Source organism: Thermoascus crustaceus, assembly GCF_041956765.1.
Source record: "Thermoascus crustaceus strain CBS 181.67 unplaced genomic scaffold VTN00scaffold_7, whole genome shotgun sequence".
Classification (NCBI taxonomy): domain Eukaryota; kingdom Fungi; phylum Ascomycota; class Eurotiomycetes; order Eurotiales; family Thermoascaceae; genus Thermoascus; species Thermoascus crustaceus.
In genome coordinates this window covers 449,475-467,665 of record NW_027192533.1, presented here as the reverse complement: position 1 = coordinate 467,665, position 18,191 = coordinate 449,475, and the positions used below count along the sequence as shown (strand labels likewise).

The window sequence follows — 18,191 nt, the reverse complement described above, 5'->3', positions numbered from 1 at the left end:
CGTGTGTGTGTGTGTGTGTGTGTGTGTGTGTGTGTGTGTGTGTGTGTGTGTGTGTTCTTATGGGAGTCATTAGGAGCCTAATCATGTTCTTATAGGCGCTGTAGTATGTGATGGGTTCAATCATGTATGAGAACGGCAGTGTAATCCAGAACCCTGTAGCAAGAAAAATTTGAGCGGACCGACAAACGAGGATGGAAAGGTCAAGAGCGCCGAGATCGCGAAAGTCCCTGAAAAGACGGGTGAGGCTAATAAGTAGAGGGCAGCCTCGCCCATGAAAGATGAGGGGTTTGTGTAACAAAATCTAACCTCTGTTAATTGGAGTCATCCGTCACGTCGATTCCCGGGTCTACATCTACTGCTACGAAACAGTCGTTCTCGGCATCGCCACATAGATGTCTTCTACACTCCTCAACAGAAAGCTTTCATTCATGAGGAAGTGTATACGTCAAACTTCTCTATTTTCATTTTGATAAACCTAGGACCACAGTTCACCATGTCTATACAGCACGGAAGGTTCGTGGTCTTGAAGTTCTGCAATATTTATCAATAGCTTATCGAGTCTGCGTCGTAGCACATTTAGCTCTCCCCTATTCGAATTCATTATTGGGCCAAAGAAGAAGTCGTTTCCCGTGCACAAGTTCGCTTTCTCTCGCCTCTCAGAATCCCTGATTCTTTGATAGAATCTCAAACAAAACACGCAGATTTGGAGGATGTGAGCGAGAGCCTTTGGGTACGAATTTGTCAGTTTGCCTATTGGCACTCCACGCATTATTCAGAAGCTATTCGAAAAAAGCGGAAGAGGGTTGAACAGGGAGTAGTGATGTTGGTAACTGATGTAGAATGGGATAAGATAGGATGTTGAGCGTGTCACGTCGCCCCCATCACACGGGTGGGACCTCACAGCCCGGACGTTAGCCAACCCCACACATCTACTCGTGAAAGCTACCCTTACTCTCTCGACAATGCAAATTCTAGGAGCGAGACTCACCTTCAGACTGTTCGCAAAAAGTCTCCAACTGTATTGATCTGGGCGAGCAACCCCTCTTTTTCCGTCTAGTAAAGCGATTATCTGCGGTTTGGATATGGAGGCAATACAATCAATTTCCTTGTACTCACAACCGCTCCAAGGACACTGAATACGCCAAATCTAACATTGGCTGGGTCCAGGATTCAGTGGAGTGCAATGGTAGCATTGAGACCGCTCAAAATCGACATTCTGCTTTTCATGAGCGTGAACTACCGTCTCCAAGACCACATGGAAGATGGTAATTCTTGGTGTAGGTAGATAGCAAGGTGGATAAAAAAAAGTACCATAATGCATCAATTCACTGTCCATATCGTTACATACAGTACAAATCATACATCAGAAACAGAGCAAAATTGCATATCGATCTGAAGGGTTAATTGGATATCCCGAGATGAACAGGGCCTTTTCTTTGTTCTTCTCCACTTCTGCTCTGTCGATCCTCCACCAACTGAATCATCAAAGTTCGGAAACGCTACCCGCATTGGTATCCGGAGGCAAGGAACATGTGTGACTGGCCAGGAGACAACCTCGTACAACGTCACGAGTCCCGCGATATTATTCCAACATGTCAGAACACACCCACAGACTACCTACGGTACGTAGCCGGCCAAAGGACGGATTGCATTTACCGGTCCTTCTTGGGCGTGTTGTCGGTGTCCTTGGCAACCTGGTCGCCCAGGTTGTGGTACTCCCGGGTCAGACCGGCGGCCTGCTTCTTCAGGGTCTCAATGTCCCGCTCCTTGGCCTCGAGCTCCTTCTTGAGGCGGCCGATCTCGCCAATGTCTCCCGCGGCAGCGAGGCGGGCCGAGTCCTTACCACCGGCCTTGGAGTCGCCCTCGAGCTGCTTGACCTTGTCCTCGAGACGGAGGACCTCCAGGATCATGATGTAGGTGCGGTTGAGGATCAGGGAGAGGAAGAGGGTGAAGCCGCAGAGGTACATGTTACGCTGGGAGTAGAACTTGCGGGCCTGGACCTCCATGCGTTCGGAGCCTAGGGCTGCGGCTCTACGGCTTGCAATGGACTCGTTAGAACCAAGCTTTCTTTGCCAAAGCATTGTTTCTGTCCCGGTGTGGAACAGTGGTGGAATGGATGTACTAACCCCATGGTGGTACCCTCCTTGCCATAGGCAGCCAGCTCCAGCTGCACACGGTAGACGCGGTTCACGCTGTCGATGAAGAGGATGAGGATGAATATGAACGTTATCTGTAGAATTCTCAGCACCGTTAATCATAGAAACGCCAATGGAATAGCACGGTATAGGATGCAACCAACCTTCAACCCATACTGTAACTTCGCTATGACGGGACTCTCAGAGATGAAGGTAAACAGCTTCCGTTTAACGGTAAAGGGAAGAGGGATGATGAGGCCCATAAAGACCGCCATCTCCATCACTAGGAGAAGGAATACCTGTAGAAAAATGAAGCAGTTAGCTTGACTGCTTGCGTGCGTTGACATGGCAAGACGCTGCAGAGTTCTCCTCTGACCGCATCTTTTGAGGACGTGAGGGACCTCAATGGATATAGCAACAGAGCTGATCAGTACTTACAAGGCTGTAATAGAGAGTCATCGTGCCTAGATGAATGCGGAGAGGCTGTCAAGATCACGATTTCTGGTTGATGGGGAGAGGTAAAATTGGTGTTGCAGCCTGGTCGAGCTCCGAAGAAAGCTAAACAAACGTTGTCTGATCACGAACTTGAGGATGAGAGAAACTCCCAGGTAGTATCGTGGGAGGTAACAGACCCGTCGTCTCGCACCGACCAACCGAGCACAGGTTGGAAATTCAGTGGCAGGATGCGCGAGGTTTGTGCACGAGGACGGGGTGAGGTGGTCTTTTCAGGCCGGGTGCGTGGACAGCTCCGGCAAGACGTCATGACGGGTCGAGATCTGGGACACGCACGTGACCAGAGCTGCCCTACGGATGCGGGTCGGGCCCGTCATGCTTTATCCGTACTCCATACTCCAGACCTTCCTCCTCCCATGGGACAGGCGTTAATGTGCAATACGCCCTACTGGCCGAACTTATACTTTTATTATCCGCCTATGTACAAATTGTGTTGCTTTTAATTGACATTAAAGACGGTCCATTCATCCATAGCAGCTGGAGAAGACCTCCAGATACCCGTAATATCCGTCTCTTTCATCCCTCAGCCTCGACTTCGTAGGCGTTGGACTTGTGCTTGGGCTCGAACTTGAAATCCTTGTGAACAGGACCAAGGAACATCTCCCTTTGGAAATAAAGCTGTTAGAAAACATCACTGTCTATAAGAAAAACAGGATACACTTACGTGATCTTAATCCAATCCTTGTAGTTGTCGCTGGCAAGGAGAGTCTCCAGCTCATTTCTGCCTCTATAGGCCGGAGGCCGGTCTTGGATGTTTGGAGGTAGATACTCCAGCAATCCTATCGGAATATAACGGTGGGTAAAGCTCAACCACTCCAGCAGGAACCGACGGGTAGTTCCAACACCCTGCTCGTCCGAACCCCAGGCATCGAGACCGTATCTGGCGAACTTCTCCACAAGCGACAGTCGCTCCGATGCAGACTTGTCCAGGTACTGACCTTTCTGGATCTCTTCAAAGATCCAGGGCTTTATCAAAGCCCCTCGAGCCACCATTACGGAGTCGACATTGGCGCTGTTGATGTGGTCGAAGTAGTCCTCGTGAGAGTAGCAGTCCCCGTTTCCGAGAAAGTAGACTTTCCCGCCAGGAGGCTGAGTTCTCTCATCCGGCTCGTGTATAGTGTCCGTGACCTCATCCGTCTTCTCGCTGAGCCTCTTGACGAGAGCCGCACATTCAGAGATGTATCCCCAGTCAGCTTTCCTCGAGTACCGCTGCTGCCTGCTGCGTCCGTGGAGGGTGATGGCAGCCACGCCTGGAGGTCCAACTCCAAGCATACTTGACTCATAGCCTCCCAAAGTGAGTCGTTCCGCGAGCTTCAGCGCTGTTGGAGCGTTATCCTTGGTTCCCATCCGGATCTTCACAGTGATAGGAACCTGGTCCGAAACAGCGTTCATGCCACGCACGATCTTCTCCAGTTTCGATGGATGGTCGAGCAAGGCGGATCCGGCTCCTTCGCGGTAAACCAAGTCTATCGGACAACCACAGTTCAGATCAATGACACGGAGCCCGGGACAGAGTCTCGTCAATACTTCTGTAGCCTTCAGCGCCTGCCACGGCTTGTTCGCCGCAATCTGAGCACCGAACTTGAAATCCTTCGAGTTGTCGTACTCCTTCACCAGAACATTCTTTGGATCAACCGTCGGCGGAAGCATCTCCGATTCGTGAGCCTTCATCAGCGCCCATTCTGACTTCGAACCTTGGATCAACGGCATGCTCATTGCCATTTCGGAATACGTGAACTGCGCCCCGAGTTCAACACACAGCCTCCTGAAAGGCAGATTTCCCTGTGTAGTAAGCGGTGCCAGAACTGGGGTTTCCGGTCCAAAGTATATACGTCTCTTCTCTGACGGCAGGAAAGGCGGCTCTGTGAACTGTGCTCTGTGCTCCTCCCTCTGCTCTTTAGCTTCACCATTTTCTCCACCGGCCGCTGGCGTAGTTTCAGCCTCTTTCTCATCCTTGTAGCGTCCATGAACATTCTTCTCCAGTTCCTTGGACGTCTTGTCAATCCAGGCCGTGAAAGTATCGGCTTTGGGGGTTTGAGTCCTCCGTTTCGTGAGCGCCATCTTGTCCTCCACAGAGACGGCATTGACAATTCCCTCTTCATTAGCACCCGGTACAGATGGCTTGGCCTTCGCCTTGCGTTCCTCGTCCTCCACCAAGACCAGCTCCCGCCTGCCATCCTCCGTCTCCCTCTCAGTCATGTGAGAGCTGACGAAACGACATTTCCATCCGGATGGGCACTTTCCCCTGGCGTCCCAGACAGGGCAGACGCCATTGAAGGTCTTCAGATCCTCACGCTTGTACTCTTTCAAGTATTTGCGGAGATCATGCTCGTACCTGCAATTGTCACCAAACGAGCACTCCGCAGGGGAGAACTCGGGATGGAACATCCTTGTCGGACAGAGGGCCTTCTCATCCTGCATCCTGCCAAACCTGCGTCCCGTGTTCTGGCCGCTGTGCTTCTCTCTTTTCTTCCCCTTCTTCTTATCACCCTCGCGCTCCTCGTGGGAGAATGCCTCTGCGGCATCGTCATCGTGAGCATGCACAACTGGCTGTTTGCTTCCGGGTGCGACAACGAGGAACCTGATATACCGCGATCAGTATAATAATCCAAAAGAACATTGAATGCTACAGGGTATGAAACATACTCGGGCTTAATTGGGGCCGTGCCTCTGGGCCTCTCGGGGGCGCCATTCGCAGCCTGCCCGCCAGCAGTCGAGGGCTCATCCAGCCTTGCCCTTTTCGCAGGCGGCTCCTCTGAGACGTCTGCTGTCGCATTGCCGTTAGAGGTACTGTGCTTAGCAGCGGGTGCCTCGCTGCTGGCAGCAGCACCATTGTCTGCCTGGGAGGCATGCTCCCTCTGAGTGTCCGCCGGCTCCATGACCGCGAAAGCCCTTAGCTGCTGTTTGCAACGCCTTGTTCGCCGGCCGCAGTTGGTCTGACAGGCACCCTCCTATCCGTGGCGTGAGTCTGGCCGTGTCCCAGACAGCGTGCGCGACAGGATTCAGTCGCAAAGCCGGGTACCAGGTCGTCGCTTCGCCTCCAGATTGACGCAAAAGCCCACAGAGCTGCAAAACTGGCGGGCCAATAGCAGGGGATAGCGGCGGTGGCATGTTTGCAGCGTTTGTCAGGTGCAGGGCGCCTTCCGCATCTGTGCACCTGCCTCCTGGCGAGTCGGGCCGTCGGGAAAGCACGACTCTGGGTGGCCGAACCGGCCACTCAGCACTTGCCGCCACAAACGGTGGAACGCAGCCGAGCTAGAAGCGACGGAAAACCTTCTGGAAGCCCGCCTTTGCCTCGTGGCAGCCCTGGACAGCCTTACCCACTGCTACGCCGCTCCTCACTCGCACCCTCAGCTTAGCTACGCGATCTGAGGCCCCAGCCTGCCAGGGACACACGTAGTGCTGTGACCCGGACGACCTTCCTGCATTGAATGCCTCAAAAAAGTCAAAAGTACCCAAGCTGTCGCCGTACCGGCGCAATCTTTTACACGTAATAGCATGGATACGGAGTTTGCCGCATCGATGAGGCGACCTAGTCAATCAGCTGTATGGATTCTCTGATGCCGTCATATTCTCCCAGGTAGTCTCCCAATTGTGCGTTGAGAAGTAGTTCTGCAGTGTTTTGGACAGATGTTGTATACTTCATAATAAACACGGCTTAGAAAGTTGGGAACGGCAAGGCCACAAAAGAGCCATGGCGGAGGTGGGGTAGGCTGCTCAGTCTCGCGAGCCAGCCACCCTGCGGCACGCGCGTGTCAGATTTCCTCTTTCATGTTTTCGAGGGTTACCTCGTTGGGCATCCAGCGGATTCAGACCGACAGCGGGTCAGTCGTCACTTAAATCCATCCGGCTCCTCGAATAACACTCCATGCTGCATTTCAAAGCCTTGGGAGCTTCTCATATTACCTTTCTCCTCTCCTTATGGATGGTCTGACATAGGAACTCAATGCGGAGAAGCTTCTGTCACGTCTCTCATGTATAATCCGTACATGCATACTTAGGGACAATATCTGGGGAGGGGTTCGATGTCTTAATTCTCTTCTATTCGTCAGATTCTTTGAAATATCAATATCCTCATTCACTGATTAACGTCATGTACTGTACGTGGTAAAACAATGAAACTTGTCCCTTGCAGCCGCGGGGTAGTTACTGCGCAATTGGTATTTGTGACGTAACTCTTGCGAGGAACTCATCGCGAAACCAATCAGTGCTAGCTGAATTGATATGCCTAAGCACTTAAAGAGAGATCGGTCACTCTGTCTGTCTCTGTGCACTGTGCACTATCCAGGTATGCGGCGCCGGCGGCCTTACCAAAAGCATAAAGTATAAACGAAGCTCGATTGTCGATAGGCTGCTGAAAGTCTGAAAAGTGAAGCCTGAAATCGGGTTTTGCTCTTCCAGGTCTAGCACGGCGAAGTAGAAGTGGATCCATCGACCGGTGCTAGTCAAGGACGCTTGGCGAGAAATTAGACGGCCCACCAGCACCGTGCCATTTTGCCGTGTTCCTGACGTTCGCGCCCTCGGACCGGGCTGGGGCGAAAGATGTTCAACTCTTACCACGTAGACTTTACGTCGCAGTACCGAGTAGCAGCGAAATTAGAAGTACTCCTCCGCTGTCCGCACATACGGAGTATCTGCCACTGGGTAGTTTGTGGAGATGTTGATGAGCGACCACAAGCTGCACGCGTGCAACGCTGACCTTCGCGCATTTCGTACCAAATAAAAATTTAGCACAGCTTCGGAATGTAGTCATTGTGCATGCAGGTGCAGTGGCCGGTCAGGAGGACGTTTCGTCCGTGTTTCTAGCGCCGAAGTTAACTGCGTGGTCGATGAACACTGCATGATTTCAAAGGCGGTGAGGGAGGCATTTGTAGTGGGAAGGTTAATTCGGACAAAGAAGCGGTGATTAACGACCAAGGCATTTTGTGTGCAAACAGGAGATTGAACTGGAGCAGATATCATAGAGATACAAAATGCATATAAGAACAGCTGGGCTGACAAAACCTGTAAACATCGTTGTCAATTGAATACTATGGTCTGTAGATGCAGACTAGCATACTGAGAGAGTAAAAATTGTGAACAGACGGAAGCACGAAGTGCAAAGTCCAGCGAACTCTAGCAGTCTTTAGCACCAGACGGGTCCACTTCAATATCGAAGGATTGCATATGCAGTAAATCCCATGCAAGCAGGAAACTTCAACCAATACCTGACCCTAAGACGATCTTGTGTACAGCAATGCTCCTGATCTCGGATCCGAAAACCACCCAAGAGCCTAAGACGCGTAATGAATAGCGTCGTATGCGTTGTCGCATCTCATTCGTGATGAAATAGCTACAGCTGCCATCGGTGATCAATCACCAACAGACACAGGGCTGAGCTGCTCAGGTAAGCCATCCAACTGTTCCAACATGTCGAGTGGAGTAGTACGGTATAGTTGTAGGGGCTGGAGGAATGTTTGACCGGTCTGGGATAGTAACTTTAAGGGTGGCCAAAGCAGCCAAGGATGGTCCTTGTTGAGTGTGAGTCCGGACTTTTGGAGCTGGACCGTGTGTCAGGTAGTGTATGGGGTCCATCATCCATGGGACCATGGGTCGAGGGGTTATAGTAACGACGAAGGCGAGTGGGCGGCGCAATACAACAATATTAACACCGGCAGAACACGGCAGACGAAGGTCCCCGCGCCAGGAGGTCCAAAAGAGCCCGAAACCAGAGCGACTTGGCGGGCAATCCCAGATCGTCGCTACGGCATGCACTCCACTGGATCGGGTGTGTTGTAGACAGTTGTACAGTTGTTCTCATGCAGCGATGCCATGGTCTTGGAACGGTCTCCGTAGAACTCCGTGATCACTGAGTTTCTGCAGAAACCAGACAGTGCTGAAAGGGGGATTGGCTGCATCTGATAGATCTGTTGGACGTATCGTGTTGGATCAACTGTGCCCAGCGGACTGACCTCAGCATGCAGCGTAACGGCGTACGGTAATTACCGGTAAGGGTACCCCTCGCGCGCCCTAAATGGCCCGACCAGTCGCCCGAGACGCTCCTCCACCGTCAACGGCTTCCCACCGCCGCCATCGTTTCCCTCCTCGATCTTCAGGCTCCCCCCGCTAAACCGCAAGCGGTCTCAGGCGAAGCGAGGCCACATACCTCATTCTCCTCCCGGAAGGCCGTGGATCGCCTAGCTCCAAGCTTCAGGCTCCAGGGTCAAACGGTTCCCGCCTTTCGACCTTACCGTCCTTCTCTGTCGTTACGGTATTATTACCCTGCCTTTACCCAGTCCGGAACCATATCCCATCTTTCGGGTCCAAGGGCTCCCATCCTCCCATCCTGCCATCCGCTCCATCCAAGCACTGACATCGTCCCGCACAGGGCTGAGCAGTCCATCTCTTTCCTGTCTGTACATGGTGTTCTGTTGTCGTTTTGTGTTGTGTTCTGTTGTTGATCTTGTCGTTTAGCACACTGTGACCGCCACAGCCCGCCCGGACTCGCGACGCCTCGGCTGCCCTCAAGCGGGAAGAAGAACGTCGAGGTTCGATCTGCTGTGTAATCCTGCCCCAACCACTATCAAGGGCTATCTTCATGCTCGAGTCCTCGAGAGCACAAACACCTCCGCCCCTTCATTTCTCGTCTTCGAACAGTGACAACGAGCGCTGCTCCTCCCGTGAGTCCACTCCTATCAGCACACCCCTCGGCTTTGGCGTGCCCTCTTCGCGCAGACCGGAGAGGGAGAAGGACCTCGATCTTTCCTGGCATCGCAAGCCAGCCGACGCGGGCAATCGTACATCGCACTTTAATTCGGGCTTCCTCGAGGCGGAGTTTGACGAAGACAACAGCTTTCTTTTCCCCTCATCGCCTCCCGAATCCTCCAAGATGACCGGCGCAGCCGCTCCCATCGACATCGCCACTCGTCAGACGTCCGTTTCCCCTCCAGGCCAGCAAGCTTCGAATCTGACCTCTGCTCTGCAAAGAGCTGGCAATGGAGAGCGACTTGGCAGCATTTCGAGTCCTAACGGGACCAGCGGCAGCATGTTCAAGTCCCCTGTGGCCCGGAAAGACTCCCTGGGCGCAAGCATGACGCAGTGGGGGAATGGGACCAAACCTATCTCAGTTTCGGGATCGAATCGTGACAAGCCTCGTCGCGAATCGCTAGCTGGGAGTTTGGTGGGTGGAATGAGCTGGGGTGGCATCTCTGTCGGCAGCTGGATACGAGATGAGTACGTACCCCCTTCCACTGCTTGCGTCTAGCGAAGCGCGTAGATGCCATTGAGAACTGATCATGAGGCTGACTGTCTTCGCAGTATAATCATGACAGGAACATCTCCCTTTACCTTTCAGTCCCCTTCATTTCACTCTTCGTCGTATTTGCCGAAGCTTGAGGCGAACTTTATGCGCGATTTCTCGTGCTGCGGAGTCACGCTCCCTACACTTCATGATTTACTACAGCACTATGAGGAATCTCATGCTCAGAAGTCGTCGCACCAAGGGCATCGCCCGAGCCAAGCTGATCACAGAGCTGCTCTCTCAGCGGCTGTGGCGCACCATCACAATCAGCATTCGGCTATGAGTAATCATGGTCGTGGAATGCAGTCCGAGCGGTCAGACAGCCAACGAAAGATGGCCCAGAACCAGTCTGCTCAGCACTCGCAGCAAAATATGGCCTCCGATTTGGATACGATTGACGACATGGAATTGGACGACGCTATGGGAGTGACAGACGGGGGATCATCCCAGATGTTCTCGTCCCAGTCGCGGGATACTTCACAGGGAGGATTCGGCCAGCAGAACCAGCGAGTCCCACCACTAAATTTGAGCATGCTTCAGGGCCACCAGGGACTGAGGGGCTCACAGCCGGGTACGCCGATTGCCTCTGGGCGCTCGCTTCCTCTGCAGAACAACCCCACTGTGTCTTCCGTCAATACCCCGACGCTTATGGCCAACCCTCTACAAAATCAGTTCCGTAACACTCCAGACTCTTCTGGCCCCGGAACTCCCGCTGAACTCGATGACAGCGTGATCGGGGGGCTCGGAGATCTGTCCATGCAGAATAACAACACGATGCAAAATCAGTCACAGTTCTCTGGGTTCGGTGGTAATAATGACATGGTGGAGCTCTGCATTGATGAGCCTGCTAAACGTCTATTCAGCCCAAGTGGGGGCTTCAATAATTCTCAGCAATACGCACATTTCAGACTTGGGAACGCTCAGTATGGACCCAACAGCGAGATTGCACGACGTATCCGGGAGCAGCAACTGCTTGCTGGTGTTCCCGATACGGTCGCTATGCTTCCGAACGAGGAGCCAAAGCCGTTCAGGTGCCCTGTTATCGGTTGCGAAAAGGCTTACAAGAACCAGAACGGTCTAAAATACCACAAAGCGGTGAGTATCTCGTTCTAGTGCCATACACCCCTCGGTTACGTGTCCGCATCTAACACGGCCACAGCACGGTCATAACAACCAGCAGTTACACGACAATGCCGACGGTACCTTCTCGATTGTCAATCCAGAAACGTCGACCCCGTATCCTGGCACACTCGGTATGGAGAAAGAGAAGCCGTATAGATGCGAGGTTTGTGGCAAGCGCTACAAGAACCTTAATGGACTCAAATATCACAAGTCGCACTCCCCGCCGTGCAATCCCGACCTTCAGCTTGCTGCTGGTCGGAATCTAAACGTTGGCGGGGTCATGCAAGGTCAAAACATCAACGTTGCCGGAGCTGGTCTCCCCGGTATCGGCGAAGAGGGACTTATGTGAACCGATTTTCTCTGGATATATCCCATTTCTTTTTGTTAATCGAACCGGCTCTGCTGCTGGGATAAGGAATTTCCGACGGCTGATACAGAATCTTCACTACATACAATTTAATGACCGGATTGGCGGTTTGGAGTTGGTTGGTATTCCAATCATGTGGCACTAGACATCGTTTGCATATTAGCAACGATTCATCCGCCCTTGTGATAGATCCATCCCTTTCAGGATCTTTCACTTTCTTTTAGTTTAATTGCGGATAAAGCCAGAAGCACAGTTTCCCGTCTTTCTCAGGTTCATTGCTGTTCACACGAGATTCCCGAACTCCTGAGGGTTTCTGCTTACAGAGTATTTGGTTTCATATTCCCCATTCCTGAATGTTCTTTTTTTTGGTTTTACTGCCTCTCCGATCATCCTGTACATCCACGTTTGTCGTCCTTAGGCTCTTACTCTGCTGTGCGACGGTCAGTCCATGTCCTGGAATAGGCTTTGAGCATTATGGGGGAGAGATGTTTATCAGAACAATGACTGTACAGCATCAGCACATGAATTGAGCTGGATCAGTACAGGTGGGCGTGGACACTGGCAGCTCACTTCTGCTCTGGTATCTGGGTTCGGTGTTTCATGTCTCCTTTCTAGCGGGTCGTCTATCACAGGGCTCGGAAGAAAAAAAAGGGAAAAAATGGTGCTCCGGCGTGTTTTTGTGTAGATAGACTTGCTGCTTTTTTGTCTACGTTTTTGTTTTGGTTCCATATTTTTGTTACGGCGCCATAATTGGAGAGATCTGGTGATGTTCTTGATAGCCGTCAGCTACTTTATCTGACTCATAGACTGTTTCGAGTTGGATACAAAATTCTCTGTCTCCTCTCTTGTTTATTGTGCTTTTGACTATGCAGCTACTGGAAAAGTCGACATTCAACACTGCTTCCACTTGCCTATTATTCCTGGTACTTTTCAAAAGGTCGAAGATTCTTTTCTTACGTTGCGGAAGCTACAGACTTGGAGGTTGGTCAAGACCCTTAGGGAACGACTTTCGACACACATTTGATGACGTCGTCGATAAGGGTTTCGATGTCATATCAGTAAGCGTTGTACCCCTCCATTTATCGCACGTCCCTTATCAGCACCCGGCTCCACGGTTGTGGGTGTTAATCGATTTACATCATTCACGGTCCCCTTTGAGGTTGACTTAATGATTGAGTTGAGCCTGTGACTTGGTAAAATGATGATTTCATTGATGTGAACTATGACACCTGTCATGGCACTAGATTGAAACTACTATCCTTCCAATTGACGAATTTCGATGGTGGTCCATAAGGTTCCGTCCTCTCTCTGCTTGAGTGGGATACGGAAAGCGGTCAGCGGCAGCCGTTACCCGATGGTGGGTGACGGGCGGTCCGATAAAGCGGACCTCGGAAACGTTCCAAGTTACCTAATCTAGGTATCGTACTATCCATGGACCTCATGTCCATGAGGAGGACGGAGTTGGCAAAGTAGTGTCTACTCCCGGTGACACAGTACATATTCATACTTTCCTGCAATGAGTACACTTCATGTCATGACATACTTACCTGGTAGGTAGTGGCTGTGATGCAAGGAGTGCCCCAGGCTTCCCGAACAGAGAGTGTTCCAACGGCCTGGATCCACAGGAAGAGTATACTATGCTCGTCAGAAACTTGAAAGAGATGACGACCCTCTCTTGCATTATCAACCCGGCTTAGCAGTACTCCGCGGAGGAGAAGCAGGGAACGAGTCTGATCAGCCTAACTTGCCTCTTATATACTAGAGCCAAAAACACTGCTAAGATCAGATATATATTCAATTCTCTCAATATAACACTATCTATGATAACTGCAATAACATATTTAACTCCAATTTTGCCGGAACAACACTTATAGCCATGTAGACGCCCTGTGAGAGACTGAAATTATTGCCTCCTATAGAGACTTCTGACTAGGAACAGTTGATTAAAAAGGATGTCATGTTCGCTGCCTCAGAAGGAACCTTCCCATACAAATTGATGTCCGTGTGATCCCAGGATCACCCCTTCTACTCAATGGATGGTTCCGTCCATTCACCTGACCGACAACCTACTACTACCCCTTCCGACAACCAGGCGCCCTCCCCGCCTGTTCTGCTTTATATTTTACTCTCATCCTTCACCTAACAACAAGAACCCGGGGATAGCCTAGTGGTTAAGAAGTACCCCACCACTGGGCTGGGTGACCTTGCCCCATCCTTCTCCCTTCCCCTTCTTGACCCTCGGTCACTCAAGGCCCCGGGTGCGAATCCTCGCTGGCCAAGGTGCAGCAGGTGAGATATTTATCCCTACCTGATAACAGTCCGATTAAGCTGTGGCTGGTAGGATAAAATAAAAGTAAAATCCCTGCCCGCCAGAAGCATAGGCGGGGGTTTTCGTAGCCCCTCCTCTGTAAAGGGAGGGGGTGTGAGCTTTATATATATATATATATTAACGGAGGAGGGGCTCTTTAGAAATTTCTCTTTTGGATCAATAAATTAGGTAGTGATAGGATTTCAGATACAGGAGGCATGTGTGCATGACTCTCACAATGCTTGGATTCTGTCATAGGTTGGGAATAGGGTCCGACGTGAATTTCAATATTTTATGTAAATCACACTTCATATATAGTCTTATTTTCTCTTGGTTGAAGCATACCAGGGGGTTCTTTACATTTCAACCGTTAGATAGCGTGTGTTCTGTGTGTAGTAGTTTAAAGACGGCCTAAAGGTTACCTTGAATTCATCATTGAGCCAGGAATAAAGATAAGCAAATAGTAAATAGAAAAAATCGACTCACCTAGCCTTGACTGCCACAGCCCTGTGCTTCGTCCCGACCGACAAAGCGTGGATTTTCCCGCGTGCTTATCACATGATTTAAACTATACGATACGATACTTTCATCTTGGCATTTCCATCGCGTTCAGACACGAGACCTGGAAGAACGAATGATAATGGGCACCCGAAAGCTGGGGCCTTCCATTGTTTAAAATGAATAGAAACTGGGTTTACAGATCCTTCGCTGTCTAGCAATCATATACGTGAGTTCGAGTTCTCATAATGGCCAGCGAACTCCCAAATACCAACGCGTCCTCGCCCCCGTCAGGCCACATGCGACAGCGGTCGAGACAGGCATGCGTTCCATGTCGCCAGCGCAAGCGCAAATGCGATGGGAAGTTGCCATGCTCCACCTGTACAGGATATGGATATAATTGCCAGTACAATAATGATGAAGGCCAGAGGAGCACCTCAAAACGTTCTGCTTCGGACTCATCCACGCAGCTGCCTGCGGCAAAAGTACCTCGGCTGGCGTCTGAGTCGAATAACCATGATCCAAAGCAGGGAACCGTGCCACCGCTTCAGCATGGTATTCTCGAGCCATCTAAGTCCAGATATATGAGTCGACACTCGTCCGTCGCTTTCCCAAGATGCCTTGGACTGGATCTGCAGTCGGCGAATCCTCCTCGTTTGCACTCCTTTGCGTACCACACCGGAATTAGGTCAGAGCCTGGCTTTGCTGTGAGTTTTCAATTGATTGAGTTTATCTCCTGGGACAAAGTAAGGGGGCTTGTCGACATCTATACATCAACCATTCAACCTGTATTTGGATTCCTGGACATGGACCGTCTTTGTCAAAAATGCGAAGAGCACTGGAATGGCAAGCCTCAAGGGCCCGGGTTTGAGGCCATCATCAGCGGCGTTATTGGGCTCGCATCGCTGTTTTCTGGATTTCTAGCTGAGGAGCAGGAGACGCGGATCGTCCTCCATGCGAAGGAACTCCTGGAGGATTCATACTGCAGCCGCTTCCCATCGATCGAGCAGGTTGCTGCGTGGATATTACGGACCATCTATATTCGGGCAACCACTCGACCCCATATGGCATGGTTATGCAGTTGTATTACCATGCATCTGGTTGAAGCAACCGGGCTGCACCGGGAGACTGAAGGTGTTGTGCTCGCAACTGATAGAAAAACAGGTCCTGCACAAGAGACATCGGCTATACGAGAGCGTGTAGCCCAGGTGGCACGTTGTCTGAACGTGGTGATATCCTATGACTACGGGAGATCGATTGTGGACATTGGGCCCATGTTCCAGAAACAGGTGGAGCCCCGACCAGGAGATTTCACCCATCAGCTATGCGGATTGGTTCGTGCCGTTCCTCTTGATGACATGAATCAAGATACCGTGACCAGAAGAGCGGATCTAATTCAGGGTCTGGACAATTTAATCGCTACTCCCACAGACCATGACTTTCTTACTCTGGTGCGGACAGAGCTCTGCTTCTGCATCTACCGCAGGCTCCGACTTCTGGACCAGTGTCTGAGACAGGAACAGCTAGAAAAGGTGATCAGTGTGGGTACGTCTGCTCTGCCTGCTGCACGTAGATTGATCGCGCAAAACCATCCATGGTGGAATGTGATCGGCACGGTTTTCCAGTTTGTCTGCGTTCTCCTCACCATTGATACGACGGAGAGTCTTGCAAATATCCCAGAGGCAATGGAGACTCTCGAGATGATCACACAGAACTTGAACACGCATTTGGCAAACGAGGCTATCAATACCGCCAGGCTCCTTGTTTGCGCTTCGGTGGAGAAGAAACGGAAAGGGATTGCGATTCTCGAGGGAATCGGAGGAGTTCCGGCCCTTGATAATGCCACTGGCCTTGAGAATCAGTGGCTGCTCGATGAGACAGACTGGGATGCATTCTTACGGCCACCTGCGACGCAATTCATAAACATGAATTTCCAGCTCTGATGATGTCCATTTGTGAAGATACATCTCCTACAGCCACGAAACCCAAGATTTAATGATATATCGAAAACTTACCAGGGTACTTATTCAGTTCTTTAGTGCTGATATTCTTATATGATTCAAATCAATTAGTACTAGAGGGAAAGCTGGTCAAAGCAGCTTGGGGAACTTCATCATTAGGTCATCTTGGATCAATATTATTCTCTGCAAATACACTAGACATATATTTTGTCTCCTCTCCGCCACCGAAATACCCCTTCCTCGCTGCTCTCGCAGTTATCCCACGTCTAATCTAGGACAGATCATTTCTAGTTCTAGCGTTCCTCCAATCCACAAACATAAACAGCATCGCAATAACCACCCCAAAGCCCGCGAACCCGATACCCATGTACGTGGCGCCCCGAAACCCTCTCAAGACGTCCTCCCCTCCGCGGTTGACCTGGGACTCCACCGTCCCTGCGAACCCGAGACCGATCGAGATAGAGTAGTTGACGACCGTGTTCACGAGAGAGGCTGCGAGGCCTTGGTGCTCACGGGGCATGGAGTTGCTGAGGATGACGGTCCCGGAGGGGAAGGACATGTCCCTGCAGTGGCAATTGTCAGGGTTTCGACGAGATTCTAAGGATCATACAGGGACGAAAGGAAAGGAAGAAAACTCACATCCCCCATGGCGTGATGATAGTGAGGACGAATGTCTGCGCCCAGTAGATCTGGCTGGGCGGTATAGTAGCCAAGAGCGCCAGCCCAGTCGTAAAAAACAGCATCGACAGAAACATGATCACGCTGGGGGGCAGACGACCCAGGAGAAACCCCGTCGTCACGGCCGCGACAGCGCCTGAGACCGAAGCCGCGGCCCATTTTGCCGTCACCAAAAGCGGAGTGTCACCCTTGATGACCTCCAGGAACTGGTAATAGTAAAACACGAGGATCCCGAAACTCGACCATCCGGCAGCGATGCAGCCGAGGACCCAGGCGAGTTTACCGCTGAAGATCGACCGGGGGAGTAGAGGGTAGGGTGCCCTCCGTTCGATGAATATGAATAGGGCTAGGAGGAGGAACCCGACCATGAGGAGGACGTATGTATAGGGCACGTTCCATCCGACAACGGGCCCCTGGTTCCAGGCGAAATTGACCAGGACCAGCGCCGATATTCCCGTGCTGGCCCCGAGGACGTCCAACCGGGTAAAGGAATCGATCCCATCGTCGAACTTCGGGCTAGGTGTGTTCGGGATGACCAAAAATCCCAGAACAGCAAACCCGACGCACACCATGCCCATGACCCAGTACCCCCAGGGCCACCATGCCAGCTGCGCAAAGATGGACGAGAAGGCCGACCCAACCGTGAACCCTCCCGGAGCCGTCGCTCCAAAGATACTAAACACCATATCCTTCCTCAATCCCGGCTCATACGCTCTCCCCAGGATCGCAATCGCATTAGGGAGCAACAGCGCAGGCCCAATCCCCTGGAGTGCACGACAACAGTCGAAGAAGATCTGATTCGACCACACCGAGAAGCCCGCCAGGATCGACCACAGCCCGAACCAGGCGAAGCCAATTATGAACATCAGTCTGTGGCCGTACACATCGCCCAGTCTGCCCGCGACCAGGATGAACGTCCCGATGGTGAGACTGTACGCGGCAGCGCACCAGCTCAGGTCGCTGGGCCTCGTCGTGCCGAAGCTGCTTCCGATGATGTGTAGCGGAGCGATGGCCTGCGCGAGGCCGGCCTGGGTCATGAACTGGGCGGCGCAGACGACGCCGACGAAGGGGATCTCTTTGCTCAGGGTCTTGGGGCGTTCGACGCGCGACTGGGCTGTTGTCGTCTTGGTGAGTGCGAGGGGAGGACTGCTGCCGTCATCTTCGATGGCCCTTTTCTCTTCTGGTGTTGAGAGAGGGCCGTGTTCTAGGTCGGTGTTCGTCATTTTTGAGATTGCAAGGAATTGGGTCCTGCCTGTCCCGTTTCTTTCTGTCCTCTGTCAGTATCAGGTAAAGGTAGCAGTATATGTGGAGCCACACAAAGGAAAACTGT

At 51.7% G+C, this 18,191-nt stretch overlaps 5 protein-coding genes across 5 annotated transcripts; 2 read left to right on the top strand and 3 right to left on the bottom strand.

Moving 5' to 3' along the window:
* Positions 1-1,652: 1,652 nt before the first annotated feature.
* VTN00DRAFT_9201 (uncharacterized protein) lies at positions 1,653-2,594 on the bottom strand (the record flags this gene model as incomplete). The annotated part of the gene is made up of 4 exons (XM_069436136.1): positions 1,653-2,031; positions 2,127-2,230; positions 2,300-2,434; positions 2,574-2,594. The coding sequence occupies 4 exons, from the start codon at positions 2,592-2,594 to the stop codon at positions 1,653-1,655; spliced, it is 639 nt and encodes a 212-aa protein (XP_069284786.1).
* A 570-nt stretch (positions 2,595-3,164) lies between these two features.
* Positions 3,165-5,527, bottom strand: VTN00DRAFT_9200 (uncharacterized protein; the record flags this gene model as incomplete). The annotated part of the gene is made up of 3 exons (XM_069436135.1): positions 3,165-3,252; positions 3,313-5,229; positions 5,295-5,527. 3 exons carry the CDS (start codon positions 5,525-5,527, stop codon positions 3,165-3,167), a joined length of 2,238 nt encoding a protein of 745 aa, XP_069284785.1.
* Positions 5,528-9,225: 3,698 nt separating this feature from the next.
* On the top strand, positions 9,226-11,398 carry VTN00DRAFT_9199 (uncharacterized protein; the record flags this gene model as incomplete). Its single annotated transcript, XM_069436132.1, has 3 exons — positions 9,226-9,860; positions 9,945-11,022; positions 11,087-11,398. 3 exons carry the CDS (start codon positions 9,226-9,228, stop codon positions 11,396-11,398), a joined length of 2,025 nt encoding a protein of 674 aa, XP_069284784.1.
* A 3,072-nt stretch (positions 11,399-14,470) lies between these two features.
* On the top strand, positions 14,471-16,165 carry VTN00DRAFT_9198 (uncharacterized protein; the record flags this gene model as incomplete). The annotated part of the gene is made up of 1 exon (XM_069436131.1): positions 14,471-16,165. The coding sequence occupies one exon, from the start codon at positions 14,471-14,473 to the stop codon at positions 16,163-16,165; it is 1,695 nt and encodes a 564-aa protein (XP_069284783.1).
* A 289-nt stretch (positions 16,166-16,454) lies between these two features.
* On the bottom strand, positions 16,455-18,084 carry VTN00DRAFT_9197 (uncharacterized protein; the record flags this gene model as incomplete). Its single annotated transcript, XM_069436130.1, has 2 exons — positions 16,455-16,746; positions 16,823-18,084. 2 exons carry the CDS (start codon positions 18,082-18,084, stop codon positions 16,455-16,457), a joined length of 1,554 nt encoding a protein of 517 aa, XP_069284782.1.
* Between the last annotated feature and the right edge of the window lie 107 nt (positions 18,085-18,191).